Raw genomic sequence first — 19,099 nt, 5'->3', positions numbered from 1 at the left:
TTTAATAGTATACGTATCGAGTCGATATATAGTGAACACGTAACGATGAATGAAAAAATCAGCAATAGAAAGCCCTTAAGTTTTGATTCACGTGAAGTTCCAACTTCCATCACACATGTTCCTTAAAACTCACAAAAGTGCCTTAGAAACAACTATGCATATAGTACTATATTATATTAAAATAAAAAAGTGTGCATCTATAGACGAATAATATTATTTCTTGAATTTCCATTGACTTTCATCAATAGTATACGTACATTCCACCTCTAAGCCATGTTTTGAGTCTATATATAGCTTTGTCTAGACATAACAACATAATAACCTATATCATATTCAAGCTCATTCAATATTATTGCAAGGAGGAGAAGTAGAAGAAGAAGAAGATCGAACGTTTTATAAAAAAATGGAGAAATACTCGGGAATTCTTCTTCTTCTTCTTCCGATACTGATGAGTTTTGTTGCAGTGAGCTTGAATTCAGGTTATGCAAATGCCGCGGTGTTTTTGCCACCGGAGGATAAACCATTGGTGAGACATTACTATAAGAAGCTAAATACATGTGCCAATGTGGAACCATTTGTTCAACATCAAGTGAAGCTCTATTGGGACAAGGATAAGACTATTACTGCTAAACTCCTCAAGTTACTCTATGCTGATTGCATGGTTAATGTATGTCTCTTTGTCTCTCTTTTATTTCATGCACAATTTTTGATATAGATAATCTATCCTAATATAAATAGCAGTGAGTGTTTCCTTAGCTTGAATTTGTTATCATAGATCACACAAAGATAATTTTATTATTGCTGCAAGACATACGTAGCTTGAATTTGTTACCCATAGATCACACAAAGATAATTTTATTATTGCTGCAAGACATACGTAGCTTGAATTTGTTACCCATAGATCACACAAAGATAATTTTATTATTGCTGCAAGACATACTTACTCCCCTCCATTTACTCCCTCTGTCCCAATTTATATGTCACCTTTTATGTTTTGAGAGTCGAATAGTTCAAGTTTGACTGGAAATTTGTGCATGAAATTTTTATTTTTTCTGAAATGAAATTTATATATTTGTAAACTGCGTAAAAAGTAATATGAGTCACAATAATTGATAATTCAAAATATTTAAAAAATCTATAAAAAATTTGCGATAAAAAATAGACTTGTTTGACTCTTGAAATCTGAAAGGTGACATATAAAATAGGACGACGATAATATCTCATTGCTATTTTAGCTTCAATATACCGAAGTATAATGATAAGTCTAAGATTTTTAGAATATGACTCAAACCTAGTCCACCATTTATCCATCAATTTATGAGTAGCATGGATGGGAACAATTAATATAAACCAATATTAGAAAATATATAGATACATAAAATATCTAATTTTACGAAAAGATCACAGATTAACGTGTCTCATTTTTAACCTATACTTATTCCACCCCTCTCTATAATTATAGTTAGGGTCTTATGATTGCCAGTTAAGGGAGTCGTTCATATATTAAAACTAGCCCAACTTATAATATCAAGTTAGATACCTTTTTAGCTACTTTGCATAAAATTTACCACACCAAAAAAAATGAATAATGTTTTTAATTTCTCAAAATAACGTTACGTGTACGATTATTTAGACATAAACAAGGAGAATAGTGCAAAAGTGAACCTATATATACGAGTTGAATAATGTCTAGTATATATTGATAATTCTAGTGTTAAGACTAATAAAAAACTCACAAAATATCTATAAAATGTATGTACATAGTGTATATTTTATATGCACATATTATATACAACATACACATAACACTGACATTGTATAGTATATTACTCATATATATTTCGATCATATTGTTATAAGTTAAACCATATTCATATAATATTTCTATGGAGGCCTTAGGAAGGAATCTTGGGTAGCTTCGTAAATTGAGACATAGCTTTAACCATAAGCAACTAAGTTTTAATTAATACACACTAAAATAGAGGACATATTAGACAATGATCTAGAGATCTAAGCCTATAAAAAATGGTGTGTCTCCTCTTTAAAGAAAAAAAAAATATGTAAATACAATACTACGAGCTTGTTTGGATCGGTATTTGACTATATTTTTACTTATAAGTCAGAAGTCATACGTTAAAACTTTTAATTTATAATTTTTAGCTTGTATTTATCGTTTTAGCTTAATATAAAGTGCTTAATACTTCAAAAGTCTTTTAAAAGTTACTTAATTTAAAAGTATTTAAAATAAGTCAATTTAAACAGGGCTTGTTATGCACAAGCTTTGAAAAGATAATTCCAAGAAATAAGTTCCATAGTAATGAATATTTTTAAAAATTAGGTTTCTTCGAGTTTTGAGGTTACGTTGGATCTAAACTACATCAAATTTTTGTGGTGTCCATGAATACAAGTAATTATAGTAATCCTTTTTATTTTAATTAATGTGAAGAAGTTCAAAGTACGATAGTTAAAATATTTAGAATATAATATATGAAAATTACATTGAAAAGTATTCTCTCTAGTTTATATTAATTATATAATTAAATTCGAATTGGAGGTATGACACACCTTTTAAGAAAAATATATAAGAATATAAATCAAATAAATTACTATTTTTATTATTGTTTTTTTAATTATTATTCTCCTAAAAGATGTAAAGTAATTAAGAACTTTATTATAAAAAAAGAAATGATATGAAAAAAAAATCTCAATAATTCTTGTCAACTTGCAAAATTACTTATTTTGAACAAAAAAGTTCTCAATAATTCACTTAATGTGGAATTGTGGATTGGAGGAAGTACTACAAACATAACTAATAATTCATAATATTTTCAATTTTTTTTTGATAAAATTATAATAATAAAAAAATATTATTTTGATTCCCAAAACAATAACACCTCATCTTAAAAATGGAACGGAGGGAATGTATCTCTATTCACCCTTAGAAAAGTATCATGGGCAGTGTCATAAAGAAAAATAGCTTTAATTAAGCAACTAATTAATTAAAAATAAGGAAATATTAGACAATAATCTAGATCTAAGCCTCAAAATTTGGCTTGTGATCTCTCTTCAAGAAATCAAATTATGTATAATATAAAGGGTGTGTTTGTTGGCAAGGAAAATATTTTTCAATTCTTCATATTTAATTGGTCGAATATATTTTCTAGATTAACGAGTTCTTTATAAATAAAAAAATATTCTTTTATCAGAATAGAAAAAATAAATTATATAACATTACGAATTTATTATCTTCCCCTCACACACCAAATACTCTTACCTCCTTCCATTTGACCATCTCAATCCTTGCCATAGTGAAATGTTATTATAAGATATGATTGTTATAAAGAAGCTTGACTATAATTGAAAGTAACTTAAAAAAATGACGCAATTAACCACAACAGGTCTGAAATTCATTATACTGTCACTAAATATGAGTTAATTATATATATTCTAAATCCTCATATAGAGTATACAATGACAATGACTTTCTGACAATATAACTTTTAGTTGAATGAGCATCTGAGGTATCAACTCAATCAGTAACTTATTAATTTGTGATATTTATTCCTTTACTATTGTTGTCCAGGGTTGTGATGCATCAGTCCTGCTAACGGGTCCAAACACAGAGAGAAATTCATCGAAAAATGCAAGGCTGGATGGATACCTGTTGATCGATAAAATAAAAAGAGTGCTTGAAATTCGATGTCCTAGAGCCGTTTCTTGTGCTGATATTCTCAATCTTGCTGTTAGGGATGCCGTCCATTATGTAACTACTCTATTGCACTTTATTTATTTAATTTATCGCGATATATATTAACTAATTTCGAAAAAAAAACATGTAAAACAGGCAGGTGCACCATCTTATCCAGTGTTCTTGGGAAGAAGGGATGGAGTAGAATCAAAAGCTGAATGGATTGATTATCCTTCACCTTCAATGTCTTGGGAGGAAGGACTTGCTTACTTTGAATCCAAAAATCTTGATGTTCAAGACTTTGTCACACTTTTAGGTACATAAATATATGACTTATATTATAATTTTCTTTCATTTTAACATTCAACTAATAGTTGTTTTTTTAATAGCAAAAATGCACAAGTAGCTCCAACTCTATGTCCGAAATTTTAGAGACACATTTATACTATATTAAGGTCCTATTACCTTTCTGAACTTATTTTATAAATAATGTTCTATCCCTTTTCGGTCTACGTGGTACTAGCTTGAAAAAAAAGTCAACACACACTGAGCCGAAAAAATAGTGTCACGTAGGCCGAAAAGGGGCAAAAAATTATTTATAAATTAAGTTCAGGAAGGTAATAGGACATTAGTATAGTATAAATGTGTCTTTGAGATGTGAGACATATATATGTTTGAGGGGTACTTAATTCCATGTTTCACTAACATTGGGCTTCCATATATTATCCATGCTCTTAATTCCACGTTTAACTAATGTTGGGCTTCCATATATTGTCCACGCTCTAGTTGACAGGTCTAGACGTACGAGGGTGTGTTGAGCCTCCTACTCAGGGATGGAGCACTTGGTCTCTTCATATGTCTTAGACAATCGTCACTTCTTGAACTAGCTTTTGGGGTCAAGTCAGACCCAAGATCCACTTTTATATAGTTGTTGTTGTCGTTCCCTCAACGTCCTTTTCCATGTCCTTTAACCATTTTGTTCCTCACTAACTCTACCCAGGCAACTAGATTTATACTGGATATGTTGTTATTGTTCTAAACGCGGGCCGTTTGGTTCCTATTTCAGGGGCACATACAATGGGACAAGCACATTGCAGCTCCTTCTATGACCGCCTTTACGATTTCCAAGGTACAGGAAAACCAGACCCCAGCATGAAGAGATCTGTGTTAGTAAAGCTAAGGGATCAATGCCCTAAAAACAGCAAAAATGATTCACCTGTTTATTTCAATGAAGAATATGGTTCTAACTATACATTCACTAACAAATTATACACTAAGGTTCTTGCTCATGAATCACTTCTTAGAGTTGATCAACAATTATCTTATGGAAGCGATACAGGTGAACTAGTCGATGAATACGCAAAGAGTTTAGAGCTATTTCGAAGGGGATTTGCATTATCGATTAGTAGAATGGGAGGTCTTAAAGTGTTGACAGGTAAAAATGGCGAAATTCGCCAAGATTGCAAGTTTACAAATAAGAACAATCCTAACATCAATTAGGTTTGGAGAGTGGATTCTCAAATGTCATACATATAATTATAATAAGTCATTGAATTTTCATGAAGGACAATGTATTTTGTAATAATTGAAGACATTATATGTTGATTAATAAAGATATGTGGAAAATCTCAATTTTCTAGTTGAATTGTGTATTTTCATCTTGGCATTCCCTTTATTACAAAAGTCGGTCTATTCATGAAAACAACCTCTCTACTTGTATAAGGTAGGGGGTAAGATTTGTGTATACTGTTAGGACCGGAAATAAGCAGGTGTAAAAGCGGAAGCTAGCAAAGCAAACCTCAAAAGACCACGAGTAAGAAGACAACGAGAAATATACCAAAAGACACAAAGATTTAATGTGGTTCGGTCAATCGACCTACGTCCACAAAGGAGATGAGCAATCCACTATAAATATGAGAGTACAAAATACAGAGGGAAACAACCTCAACCAATTCACTCGGAATACATGGGAGGTTCACACAAGTGATAACGTATCAAGCTTGTGACCCATAAATTCTCCCTCTAACCAAAATTCTCAAAGCCCTTAAGACTACATTGTGAATGCTGATTAAGTTAGAAGGAACATGTCTCTATTTATAGAGTCCTAAACCTTTTTCTACCAGAAAAATGATTAGTCAATCCAAAACCTTTCCCTAAAAGGAAAACCTATTTATGGTAAGAAATCAGGGCAAAATAAAACCCAACATATATGTCATTCTCCAGAGACTTCACTTGTGGAAGTACTCGAGGTGTGTGTAAATTGGTCCGAACACCCAATAAAGGTGTCAAACCACACTCTGTTTAGAATTCTCTGTTTTGATATGATGAACTCAATGGCAACAAAGATTTTATTTTCAATTCTACTAAATCTTTTGCATTGTCTTCTTTAATTATTGTCATCATCAGTTTATCAGTAAGTTGATTTTAGGTTGAACCCGCGAATCGTGGAATAGATTCGTGTTTAGGATAGGGATATACATACTCGCCTTGCTTAGTCATATAGGTATTCTGGTAGTTTGAATAGGCAAGTGGAAACTCGGGTGGAGCACACGATCAATATCAACCTCGCGATTAGTAAACCAAATTCTCAAGCCGCAGAAGCTACTACTAATGCTTTCATCAGCACACCTATTGAGGTGCTGCCCAACATGAATATGGAATGCTTTGTGCATCAGCCTGTCTTTTTTTTTCCGCGCCTATTGTAACCTATTAATGCATGTGAGTTGGAATTTACATGAAGTTTTTGATTAATCATAATCCAAGTAATGCTTAAATTCATGAACTTAGTTTATACAACCTATTTACATACAAGGAAAAAACTAGTTGTAGATATATATCTCTACAATGACTTTATGCCCAATGCTACTAGTTTTTGGAAATGTCCACAACACAACATATGTTTGAGATTAATTTCTATCTACTTGAAGTGTAAAATATATGCAAAATACAAAATTGTTTCTTTTTTTTTTAAATCCTAATTCAAGAAGGTAATCAAGTGGATTGTTCTGATAATTACAATCTATTTGAGAATTCACCTACAATTAGGAAAACAAATTAAAGTTAGCTTGGGACATTCCAGCTTTGACCTTTCAAAGATAGCAGCATTAGGTGTAGTTGGTTATATCTGCACATATAAATTGACAAAATAATAATAATAACAAAGTGTAAGAATTATAACTATAGTTATATTAATTACTTTTATAACTTACTTTAGATAGCATCTAAGTAAATACTTAAACTTATATAAAATTGGACTATGTATGTCCTACGTAACGTTCTACGTGTATCATGCGACATAATACACAAAGAGTGTGCTTGTTCAATTTTTGACATATGTGGCAAAGTTTACTATTAGAACCAAATTAATGTAAAAACAAACAAGCTGTGTCTTCTGTATTTAGAGCAAAAACTCTATAATTCTTACCTTGATAATTAACTGATCAAAAAATAATTGAACTGTTATCTTTTCATGGCTTCTTGAACTGGAGGTGGGGTAATAGTGAAAACAGCAACAGCATGGCTTTGCCGCTCAATATTTTCTGCCCATCCTGAACATATGTACATAAAAGATAAGCATAATACGCGTAAAATATCAGGTAGGATGTTGCGTAGGACATGAAACGTCAAGTAGGATACATGTGTATACTTGTTCAAGTCTATACAAGTTCAAATGCCTATTAATGCGTACTATAGTTAGAGGACATAATTAACATATGAGGTCGAATTTAAAAACATGTTAATAATTTGACTTTAAAAATATGCGGGACCATGAACCCTAATAGGATAAAATATTTACATGATACGTAAATATGTCATTTAACTTGACATTAACTGTCCTTCAACTTTAATGTGCAGTAGTAAACATTTATATAAAATTGAACAAATAGACAATTCGTCCTACGTGACATCCTGGTGATAATTTTGTGTCTTGTCGTCATACATGTATTATATCATATTACCACTTATGACATGTGTAAGTAAAAATATATTAACAGCTGAAATCAAGTTAAAAGGGTTATTTTTACGAAATGATTTGTGCATCGAGACTTACCAAGTGCAGGGTCAAATCCTTGACGATGAAGCTCACGATATTCTTGACACAAGGCACAATAACAACATAATGTATGAATAAGGCAATCAAGACATTCATTCCCTTCCAACTTAAATTTTCTTCTCAATTTAACTCTGTAGTAAAAAGTATAAAGTGGTGTAATACAACATAAACAACAGAGTAACATGTTTATTATCACTCCTTCCATGCATGCTGTCCAAAATACAAAAAAAAAAAAAAATTAAAAAAAAATAATTGAAAATAATTAAACATAAACCTAACTTCAATTAAAACTTATATGACACAATACATGTCCCTTTTAACTAAATTTTAGTTCTCCGAGTGTCACAACTAGACACTAAAACTTGCATGAAGTGGAATAAGTAGACACGTATGTCCTACGTGACATTATACACATAGAATGTCACGTAAGACGTGAATTGCCGCATAGAATGTCACGTATCCACTTGTTCAACTTTATACAAACTTAATTGTCTTTTTCTGCATATATCCAAAATTGAAGAGTCTAGGAGATAAGTTAAAAGGGCGGATTTATATATTATGCCAACTTGTATCATATATATTATATATAACTATTAATTTGTGGATCTTACATGTTCGTCCTTCACTCACTATTTCTGCAATTTGCCCGGATGTTATGCATGGACAAACACATGTTGTAAGACCTATATACATGCACAAAAAATGAGGTAATTAAATAACAACAATAATAATAACTCAATTCATGAAAATAAAAAAACAAAAACTTTGCATGTGTGAGTTTGTTCACGTTATCCATCTCAAAACAATAGAAAAGAAGACAAAGATGGATAAAAATATTAAATTGTGAACCCTCAATATAATGGAGTCGTTAAACCCATAAAAAAAAGATGTTTTTTGAAATAACGATAGGTTGACAATCAACGTAAAACTATCTGAATACATACAATTTTTAGGGTCTCTACCACATGCAAAAATGTTGGTTGACCAAGTTGTCTCTTCCATATGTTTGGTTATTCCAATAGGGGCTCTTTGAATATATACAGAAGACCCATCAGGAGATCCATATGGTTGTGATGGTGGTGGCGGCGGTGGTGGCGGAGGAGGCATACCATATCCATAAGGTAATAAATGAGGATATGAATATGATTGCGACGATGCGTTATTATTATTATCTAATGGTTTATTAGTAACGAATTGGTTATACCCATTCGAGTTCATGAGAGGAGACATCTTGTTTTGCAGAAACAGATGATGATGAAAGACAAAATATGCATGGAAGAGAGAGAGGAAAAAAAAAAGAAGTAAAGGGCTTTAGTTCTTGATGAACTTTTTTCCCAAGAATTTATTTAATTAATTTTCTTGGTTAGGTAGGGCCATATTGGCTCCTAGTATTTATTTTTTTTAAAAGAAAAAAATGGATATATTGACTCCACTTTTAGGGAAGGAAGACTAAATGAATGGTTATAAAGTATGCAAAAATTTTAAAAAATATTCTACCCCCCACACTTGTCGTTTGCCTATTTTATAACTAGAATAGTTTTTAAGTCAAAGCGTGTGTACAAATCTAATTGAATAGATATTACTCTAAAAATCAACAATTATTGGAAAGAAAAAAAAATATTTTTTACTATTACAACAATATCTTAATACCAACTCAAAATATTGCAAAACATTCAAGATAAATGAGAAGGAGTGTTTGGTTATTCACACTCAACTATATCCCAATGAGATGAAAAGTTGTGCAAAAATTGATTGGATAGCATGTGAGTAAATAGAAACAGGGCAAAGTAAACAAAGAAAAACTAGGGAAAAGAATGCAGGATACAAAGGGAAAGGAGAAACAAATTGAAAAAAAATGATTTTCAGGAACTAAAGAAGGAGATAGTTGAATGTTTTCTTTAATTTATCTTATTGGACAAGATTTACATGTATTTATCACTACTCATGCACCTACAATCAGGACATCTTCTAGAGTGCTTGACTCAGAGGGTTCATACAGAATTATGGGCATGGACTAGTCAACTCAAGGACTCACAGATACTTCTCATCTCAAGACTACTCGACTTATAGAGTTCATGTGAAATTATGGACATGAACTACTCAGCTTAGGGGCATCATTGGAAACATGTAATAGTCTCATGCTTAGGAATATAACCTCGAAGAGGTTAGGAACTCAATACTTAGAACTTGAAGATACTATTCCTCTTAATGATACTCATTTATGGTGTACATGCGGAATTTTTGAGCATCAACGACTCGACTCAAGGGTCTACATGACAATATGGAACTCAAGTATACCAATTTTCTTATTCTCATACCTAATTCCTCAAAACTTAACTCAAATCAATAGTTGATCTCAAAAGATCCACAATTGAACACAAAAACTTACTTGAATGAGAATTATGAATTCAAGAGTTATGGTTCATGATATGAAGGATATCATGATGATAAAGTAGACTCATGAATACATTCTTCTCACTCTCATGCTCACTTACTTGAGTCTTGAAACAAGTTATTAAAAGTTGTAGAAGACTCATCATAAAGACTCAAGAGGCTTTCTCAAAATATTCGAAAGAACTCTCAAGACTTGACTCTTAGCTCTACCTTATATTTGAATTATGAATTCAAGGTTATGATTCATGCTATGAATGATTGTTAGTTTGTTTAGAAGTAGCTTAGAGTGTTCAAAATCAAAGGAGAGTAAATTTACCCTTCGAAAGAACTGAGACAGAAAAAAATGATTGAGAACGGGTGGGGTAGGCGACCCTGGCGCACTTAGTGGCGCGGGGCTCCTGCCCTAACCTAGAAAAAGCCGACAACTTTCTTTACTCGTTTTCTTACCCTGTTTAACCTAGATTCAAACAGTTTCTTCCCCAATCACTTGGATTCAATTTCCTAACATAAGTACACATTAATCTTCTCTATAAAACCCTCAAAACACTCACTTTCATCTCAAGAAATCATCAAAATTCCAATAAAACAAGTTTTAGATTGAAACCTCAAGAATACTTATCAAGAACTTAAATCTTTCAATATTTATGGGTGAATTCGAATATGAAAATCATGTTTGGCGTGTGGATGAAGGAACCTAACACTATGAAAACTTAAATACCTCTTAGGGATTAATCTCTTATTTTCTCTTCTTGAAGATCTCAACTAAAATCCTAGGTTTATATTAGGATTATAAAATTAAACCCAATAATACTAGAGCCTTAAACCTTAGTAAAATGAATTAAAATTTGATTTGGAAAGGAAAAGATCAAAACACCCCTTATTATTTTTGGGTAACTTTCCTTAACTGGACAGTTTGACTTCAAAAGGGCATATTTCACTCATCCGACCTTGAAACTTAGCAAACTCAATGACATTAGAAAGATAATTCAAAGACCTTTCATTTTACATCTCATGAAACACCTAAATCGCCCTATATCGAGAGTTATGGTCGTTTGAAGTTGACCCAAAACATAGAAAAGCTTAGGAATGACTTCAATGAATTCTCTCTAGTTCTTCTTGGAACTCAAGGTGCTACATCTAGCGACCTTAACACATAGGAAAAATTTAAATTCCTTGATAAAAACTTACTCATTACAAAGGATGATTCGAGTCTTGGCTCAAAAAATTCTGAGGTGTTACATGTATAAAGAGTGTTTAGTTATCAGGGAGACACTCAAAGAGAGAGAATTGATTTTAATGAGACCTACTTACCAGTTGTTAAGATGACAACGGTTAGATGCATTCTGGCTATGACAGTGAAGCGAAATTTGAAATTGTGTGACCATCTCATCTAAACTTAAGTTGTTAGAGAACACACTTTTATTATTTGATTATATTCTCAACACGAATAGAGTTGGAGAAATGTGGGTAGAAGACATATACAGAGTGAGAGAAATGGTGTGGAATCCAAGGCAACAACAAAATTTCAATGTTTACAACTATGTAATACCTTAATTACAAACCAGACCTCGATAAAAACGTGTGTAGAACTGAAAATTGAAGAAAACTCAAGAGAAATAAAAGATTCGATAATCTAATCAAATAATATTACTATGGTTAGAGAGAAAGCAACAATATCTACTAGAACATTGAAGCCAATTGGGTTATCAACTAATTAGAGAAATTAGTAGTTATAAAAAAAAAAAGGATCATGATATATCCCATTTAATTTCCAAAATTTGTGTACATAGCATGGTATAGATTCTTCAATGTGAAGAATTCAACAATTGAAATGCATGTAACTTCTGGCTTTGTTAAACATCTAATGATCTAATGATAAGAATCAATAATTTTCTTCAACCACACTTTTGACTAGTTTGCAACAATTTTCTATTCATCTAAACATCCCAGGATTAGCCATTGGTGGCACAAATTGAACAGCATTTTGGCTTGCTATTCTTCTTTGTTTCTTCTTATTGGCTTTCCATCCTGAAAATAATAAGAGGAAAAAATTATAGTAATATTGATAATGCAACAACTATAGTCCAGTACTAGAAGAAATAATATCACATCGAGTTATGTATGAATTTATGTATTATTTTACTTAGATTAGAATGCTAGATAAAAGTATTTAAAGATAAATTCTTATAGTATGTAATCACGACATAAGAATAACAATATGTATCAATTTGTGTGGCGCTATTTCATTTTTATTCTATTTTAAAAATTGATGACACATTTCTATGGCAAAAATAATTTTAAAATTTAAACTTTCAGTTTCCCTTTTAATGTTAAATAAGATTTATTTTAGATCATGAGTTTCAAAAAAATGAAACTTCGTGATCAGTCAAACATGGTCACATAAATTTAGGGAGTAAATATTATTGTTCATTACATCACAATCTCGTCAATATCATTCACTACTTAAACAACTTTTGTATTGTAATTTTTTTATAACTAGTTTTCCATGATCAACAATAACAACACATTACGTATGATTCCATTAGCAAAGTTTGATGAGAATAGAATATACATAAAAAGTTTTATCATTACGGAGTAAGTGTAGAGACTCTTTTTGTTAGGTGCACAAATCAAATGATCAATGATATCGAACCAAAATTATAAAAAAGAATATATGATAATCAAATAGCAAGATACGAAGCATATATAAGAATGATAGAAAAGAGAATTACCTAGAGCTACATCAAAGCCAAGTTTGTTAAGCTGACGATAATTCTGACAAAGGACCAATCTCATACAAATAAGAGTAATTGCAAACTCACTGAATAAATTTCCCATCAAATTATATTTTTTTCTGAATTGCACACGATGATACCATGCAAAAACCAATGATGCTTGACAACAAAATGCCTCCAAAAGTCCAAACATTAATGCAGCTTCCCACCAAGCTATACATTAAAAGAAAAATATAAAAAATTAGACAAAATATATATTTCCTCTCCGTCCCAATTCATATGACATATAGTTTAAATTTCGAGAGTCAAACAAAAATATCTTTGAGACAGAAATGTGAAGTTGCATGTCTGAATGCTTGATCAAAATAAAAAAGTTACTCTCAAAATTCGAACTATGTCATATAAATTGTGACAGAGGATTAATATAATTATATGTGTTTTGCTATATAAAATATCTTAATTAGAAAATTACTCATTTGTCCTTGAGATAAAATCTCATCCACTTGCCCAAAAGTAACACAGGGACATAAACATGTAATAAAACCTACAAAAATATTGTAAATAAAAAAACATGATTAGCTCTAAAAGAAAATTAAAATGAGAGAAAAATCAAGGAAATAATTAAAGGAACCTACAATTCTTGATGTCTGAAAAACAATCAAAAAGGCCTGTGGACCAAGGCTGACTATAAATTTGTCCATTTGAGATATTATTATTATTATTTCCATGGAGCATTGGATGATGAAATGAATGAAATTGGTCATGAGGAAAGGGCATAGGAAAATGTGGAGGAAATGGTGGTGGCACCCCCATTGGTGGGTAATATGGCATCATAGGGGGTTGGTGATATGGAGGTGGTTGGTGTTGTAGTGGAATTAATGGCCAGGGATTTTGTGTCGATAATGATGATAATTGTGATGGTGGAGGGGGTCCATAAAGGGGATGTTTGGGTGGCGATGATATCGAATTAGACATAATTGGTGGTGGTGTTGCTGGTATAGCTAAATGAGATTCATTCATCGAATTTTGTGATGATGACGATGATGAGGAGGAGAGATGTCTATGCATTGAATTTTGTGATTGGGACCGGGGTGGTAATGATTGCAATGAAATATCTCTTTGTATAGAATTTTGTGGTGACAATTGATGATGAGGGGATGTTGGAATATTCTCATTATTACCATCTATTCTTTGCATTTTTTGAATGAATTGTTTCTTGAAATGTAAATTCAATCAACAAATTGTTAAAAGAAAGATATGTTTTTTTATGTTTATAAGATAGATATCAATTACAGAAAGAGAAAGAAGAGAATGAAGAAGAAAAAGAAGAGGTAATTTAATGAAAGGGGAGAGTTGTAACCTAATAGTTGCAACTCTACCCTCTAACTTTTTGAAAAGGGTTTCAACTTTTATCTAATATGATTCACTTTTCTTTCTTTTGATCATCAACCACAATTTGTGGCTAATTTTCTCTAATTAAAATAAAATGCAAAGATGTAGTTTGGAGGATATGAATTATGAGGAGCTAGCTAGCTCCCTTTGGATTTATGACACGTGTCAATTAATATAGACATTTTGGAAATTACTAATAAATAATTAATCACAAATTTTTATGGGTACAATATTTGACTTATTATATGTTGAGAAAGTTATGTTGAAAAAAAATCATCTAGAAGTAGATTTCCAAATTGAAACTTTTAAAAAAAATATATTTAAAGTTATGTTTGGACATATATTGTATTTGAAAATTTTGAACTTATATAAGTGAAAGTGAAATTTCTCTCGAAAGTTGATCGAGTTTGAAAAATTTTCTAGGTGGATATTTGAAGACAAAATTTCTTTATGTGATGATATTTCTCTAAGCAAGGTGATCACATCCAAAATTTGTTTTAGTAATAGTTGCATAAGCAATGTTTATATTAGTAAGGTATAATGTATAGGTGGTCTCCTAAAGTTGACACTAATTTTCACTTAGACATTTCAACTAGACTTTGTTCATTTTAGACACTTCATGGCATGTCCTGATGTATCATTTTGACACTTGTTACTGACATGAAATAGTGAGTGTGATACACTCCTTACCAGAGTGTGGAGAGCTTATTTAACCTATTTTTATTTTATTTTCTTCTTCCCCATTTTAGCCACCATTTTCTAAAACTGAAACTCCTTCGATGGAGAAATAGATTTAATGGTGCTACGGCACCAAGAGATTTCAAGCTTAGAGAATTTTTCTTATTTTGTTATTACTTTTTCCTCGAAAGACATATTATTACTTTTTTTAAATAAAAAAAAAGAAATTCTTTTAATAGAGAACTCTTTGTTTGGATTTGAAGTATTTAATTTATTTTAAATTAAGTAAGACGAATTAGTTTTTGTAAAGAGATAGTGCTTTTATATATATAAAAAAATTAAACAGTTAAATTACTATGAAAATATCTTGGGGAAAGACAATCTGAATTAAGAGAGATTGGGGTTGGGTGTTGGGTTAGAGAAGTCATTCTAGTAAGGGAGGGATTGATTTGAGTGTGGTAGGGGTAAAGGTTGTGGACTGTGGAGAAAATATCCTAGTGGGGAAGGGGTTGAGGATCGGGGTAGGGGTGGTAGAGAAGACAACATTAAATGGGTTGTGAAAGTGGTTACTTTTTTTTTAAAAAAAAACTATTTGGATAAAATTGTCACGTGTCATCGCGTTGTTGATATTCTTTTTCTATTCAGGATTCATTATTTAAAAATTATTTTTCATATATATGTCATGTATTTATTTAAGTCGTCATTTTAAAACATCATCACCGAATGTGTTACGGACGCCTTACATATTTAGTTGATTATAAAAAAAAAGGGGGTAGAAAATTACTTATAAAATAAGTTCAGGGGTATAATAGGACCTTAGTATAGTATAAGTGTGTCTTTGGAATTTCGGGCATAGGTTGACAGGGTATTTGTGCATTATCCCTAAAAAAATGTCAAAATGGTACACTGAAACATGACATGAGCTGTCTAAAGTAAATAAAAATTGAGGTGTTTAAGTGAAAGTTAAAGTCAATTTTAGGTGATTGTCGATGGATTAGACCTATTATAATGTTTGTATTAACCATAAATATATAGATGCATCAGTCTTATGCACTATTTGATTTAGTATATTAAAATAAGCATGCATTGCATAAAAATATTTACTAATTAAAATACCTTTTACAATAATGACAAAAAAAAATGTAAAAATCGTTTTGAGGAGCTATGAGATCTTTAATCGTGTTAAATGCATGCATAATGCATTAAATCTTCTTGTATTAATGATACCATAGATTTTCATATATTTGTAATATACAAACCTCAATATAGGTTGAAAAAGTGTACCAAATAAGATACTAACTAATATACTTTACTAGACCAATTGTAAGGTGTGTATTACTAATAATACAAAGGGTTAAACACATGTATAAATTAATTAATGACATAACTATCCCTCTAATCTCTCTCAAAACATTTTCTATTTCTAAGAGCTAAAGAGTGTGGAGGATATTCTTATAAATAAATATTTTTTAAAGAACTTGCGCAAGGCTTGTTATTTTTATTGTGTCAAATTATATACAAATATTGGTAACGCATGGATTAGTAATGCATGTATTATTTTTTAATTAAGTGTTTGACTCATTACTTCCTACCTAATCTTGTGCTCGATTCAAAACTCTACAAATAGTTTCTTTCCTACTATACCCTTAAATTATTATGAGATTTTCTATTTCATGTTGGGTCAAGATAGATAATTGTCGAACAATATTTTTAAAAAAAATCTATTTCATTTAATTAGTCAATTTAAACACTAATTTATATAATTAAGGAGCATAATTAATTTTATTGTAGTGAGTATTTGCATGATCCCTCTATTCTTAAAGTATTCTTGTAACGACATGTTTAGTCGTTTTGAACAGCAGATTTTATTTCTGAAAAAACTGGTTGAGACGATGGATCCCACGACGGACCTTCATGGGCACGACGGACCGTCGAGGGGGTCTCGTTCCAAAACACTTAGAATTCTGAAATTTGGGTACTGAAATCGACTCTCTGAACTTCGTAACGGAATGGCAGGACGGACCGTCGTGGGCACGACGGACCGTCACACAACTTCCACAGAAATTTAGTCTCTGAACTCTGCGACGACCCAGCAGGACGGACCGTCGCAGGCACGACGGCCCATCACGGGCTGCGTAATCCCAGGCTGGGTCGGATTTCTTTAAATGTTTTAAGAGACGTTTTGGACTATTCCTGCTATAATTATAAATTTAGTGGGTTAATGTTAATAATTTAACTACTTGAGGGTTAAAAGAGATAACCTTGAATTAATTAATGGGTTAATTCCTCATCTTTTATACTTAATTATATGCTAATTAGGGTAAAAGAAAGAGGGTTTGAATAAGAAAAATAGAAAGAACAAAGAGAGAGAGAGGATCGAACGAGAAAGAGGAGAAACAAGAAGAAGAACAAAGCTTTGGGAAATTGCTTGCTTGATCAAAATTCTTCAGTGGAGGTAGGTTATGGTTTTTATACTATACGTAGTTAACTCTTAATAGCGAATGATATGTGTTGGGTTGTATTGTAAAGTCTTCTATATGCTTAATTGTATGCTTGCATGAATGTGATTATATAATTGTGATGAAATAAGCATGATGAAGCTATCGAATCCCAAATATTGAAAAACCCTTGTTAATAATGATGTCTTGGTATAAAAGAAGGCTTGATGAACTAAAGTAATGAGATTGATGATGCCTTGGTATAAAAGAAGGCTTGATGAACTAAAGTAATGAGATTGATGATGCCTTGGTATAAAAGAAGGCTTGATGAATTAATAGAATGAGATTAGTGGATCGGGTGTCACGAACCGACACGTAGAATTAGTGGATCGGGTGTCACGAACCGATACATAGAATTAGGGAATCGGGTGTTACGAATCGATACGTAGAATTAGGGGATCGGGTGTCACGAATTGACACGTAGAATTAGGGGATCGGGTGTCACGAACCGACACGTAGAATTAGGGGATCGGGTGTCACGAACCGACACGTAGAATTAGGGGATCGGGTGTCACGAACCGACACGTAGAACTAGGGGATCGGAGTGTCACGTTCCGACACGTAGTAGTAGGGGAGCGGAGTGTCACTTACCGACACAAGAATAAAGGTGATGAATCTTGAAAGATGTTAATATACTCAATCTAATGAACCTAATTCCCAAATGAGTATGGTATTGAGGCTTGAGTCCTCATGTGTGAACTTGGCGGTACTTATTAACGATCATAGTACTTTTTGTTGCTACATGTTGAGTAATGTAGTTGATTTTATCTTATTTACTTGATATATATTGTTTTCTATTTTGAGTTGGCCGATGATATCTACTCAGTACCCGTGTTTTGTGTAGACCCCTACTTGTATGTTTCTTTTTATTAAATTGGGGAGTGCAGCAAACGTGCCGTCGTCTTCAACTCAATCGCAACTCTAGCCAGTCTTCATTACACCGGATTTCAGGGTGAGCTAATGCTTCTAGCTTGGACTGGACCTTCCTCTAATGTCTTGATGCCTTGAACTTCCGGCATGGACTAGCTTTTTATGTATTTTAGCTTGTTAGATACTCTTAGATTAGTAATTTAAGGATAGATGTTCTTGTGATGATGACTTCCAGATTTTGGGAATAATAATAAATGTTTGAGTTTTTAGAAGTTATTTGATTTATTTTGTTAATGAGTTTCTAAGTCTTCCGCAATGTATTTAGTTCATTATGTTTGAAATGATGGGGTTAGATTGGTTGGTTCGCTCACATATGAGGATAAATGTGGGTGTCACTCACGGCTCGATTTGGGTCGTGACAAACTTGGTATCAGAGCATTAGGTTCGTTGGTCTCATCACACAAGAACGAGTCTAGTAGAGTCTTAAGTAACGGTAGGGGAACGCCTTTACTTTTCTTTGAGAGGCTATAAGACTTTAGGAAAATTCCATTCTTTCTTTCTTTCTTTCGTGCTATTACATGGATCCAATTGGTATCTAGGTGATACAAATTGGTATCTGACCATCTTCACTCTATTTCGCAGATGGTTAGAACTAGAGCAACAACCGCGCCAACATCAACATCGACAAGACAAGATGTATCTGAGCCAGCCACTGAGACTGTAGCTCAAAGAGTGCAGTAGCAAGAGGCCGCGGTAGAGGTCGCGGGAGGACGTCCTCTAGAGGAAGAGG

General features: G+C 32.1%; 3 protein-coding genes across 4 annotated transcripts; 1 reads left to right on the top strand and 2 right to left on the bottom strand.

Moving 5' to 3' along the window:
- Positions 1-285: 285 nt before the first annotated feature.
- On the top strand, positions 286-5,333 carry LOC101246453 (probable peroxidase 61). Its single transcript, XM_004244771.5, has 4 exons — positions 286-667; positions 3,584-3,763; positions 3,845-4,004; positions 4,755-5,333. Exons 1-4 carry the CDS (start codon positions 404-406, stop codon positions 5,186-5,188), a joined length of 1,038 nt encoding a protein of 345 aa, XP_004244819.2. The 5' UTR covers positions 286-403; the 3' UTR covers positions 5,189-5,333.
- A 1,155-nt stretch (positions 5,334-6,488) lies between these two features.
- On the bottom strand, positions 6,489-9,173 carry LOC109120846 (protein PLANT CADMIUM RESISTANCE 7-like). Of its 2 annotated transcripts, none has more exons than XM_019215068.3 (5): positions 8,687-9,173; positions 8,354-8,425; positions 7,740-7,952; positions 7,113-7,236; positions 6,489-6,723 (listed from the first exon to the last, which is right to left on the bottom strand). In XM_019215068.3, the coding sequence occupies exons 1-4, from the start codon at positions 8,970-8,972 to the stop codon at positions 7,148-7,150; spliced, it is 660 nt and encodes a 219-aa protein (XP_019070613.1). In that variant the 5' UTR covers positions 8,973-9,173; the 3' UTR covers positions 6,489-6,723; positions 7,113-7,147. The 2 variants fall into 2 exon arrangements, with proteins under 2 accessions (XP_019070613.1, XP_019070614.1); XM_019215069.3 differs by having other exon boundaries at positions 6,625-6,812.
- A 2,693-nt stretch (positions 9,174-11,866) lies between these two features.
- On the bottom strand, positions 11,867-14,252 carry LOC101247045 (cell number regulator 1-like). The gene is made up of 4 exons (XM_019215067.3): positions 13,507-14,252; positions 13,344-13,415; positions 12,869-13,084; positions 11,867-12,164 (listed from the first exon to the last, which is right to left on the bottom strand). Exons 1-4 carry the CDS (start codon positions 14,066-14,068, stop codon positions 12,070-12,072), a joined length of 945 nt encoding a protein of 314 aa, XP_019070612.1. The 5' UTR covers positions 14,069-14,252; the 3' UTR covers positions 11,867-12,069.
- Positions 14,253-19,099: the final 4,847 nt, after the last annotated feature.

Source organism: Solanum lycopersicum, chromosome 8 (genome assembly GCF_036512215.1).
Source record: "Solanum lycopersicum chromosome 8, SLM_r2.1".
Classification (NCBI taxonomy): domain Eukaryota; kingdom Viridiplantae; phylum Streptophyta; class Magnoliopsida; order Solanales; family Solanaceae; genus Solanum; species Solanum lycopersicum.
This window is presented reverse-complemented; position numbering and strand designations above follow the sequence as displayed.

Bases quoted from the DNA above. Each gene is read 5' to 3' on its own strand.
- LOC101246453 (XM_004244771.5), top strand. From the start codon at position 404: ATGGAGAAATACTCGGGAATTCTTCTTCTTCTTCTTCCGATACTGATG. The intron at 3,764-3,844 runs GTAACTACTCTA...CATGTAAAACAG, and splicing joins TTAGGGATGCCGTCCATTAT to GCAGGTGCACCATCTTATCC. The intron at 4,005-4,754 runs GTACATAAATAT...TTCCTATTTCAG, and splicing joins AGACTTTGTCACACTTTTAG to GGGCACATACAATGGGACAA.
- LOC109120846 (XM_019215068.3), bottom strand. From the start codon at position 8,972: ATGTCTCCTCTCATGAACTCGAATGGGTATAACCAATTCGTTACTAAT. The intron at 8,426-8,686 runs GTATGTATTCAG...GCATGTATATAG, and splicing joins TGGTAGAGACCCTAAAAATT to GTCTTACAACATGTGTTTGT. The intron at 7,237-7,739 runs GTAAGTCTCGAT...ACATATGTTCAG, and splicing joins AGGATTTGACCCTGCACTTG to GATGGGCAGAAAATATTGAG.
- LOC101247045 (XM_019215067.3), bottom strand. From the start codon at position 14,068: ATGCAAAGAATAGATGGTAATAATGAGAATATTCCAACATCCCCTCAT. The intron at 13,416-13,506 runs GTAGGTTCCTTT...ATATTTTTGTAG, and splicing joins TTTTTCAGACATCAAGAATT to GTTTTATTACATGTTTATGT. The intron at 12,165-12,868 runs GTAATTCTCTTT...TATTATTTTCAG, and splicing joins TGGCTTTGATGTAGCTCTAG to GATGGAAAGCCAATAAGAAG.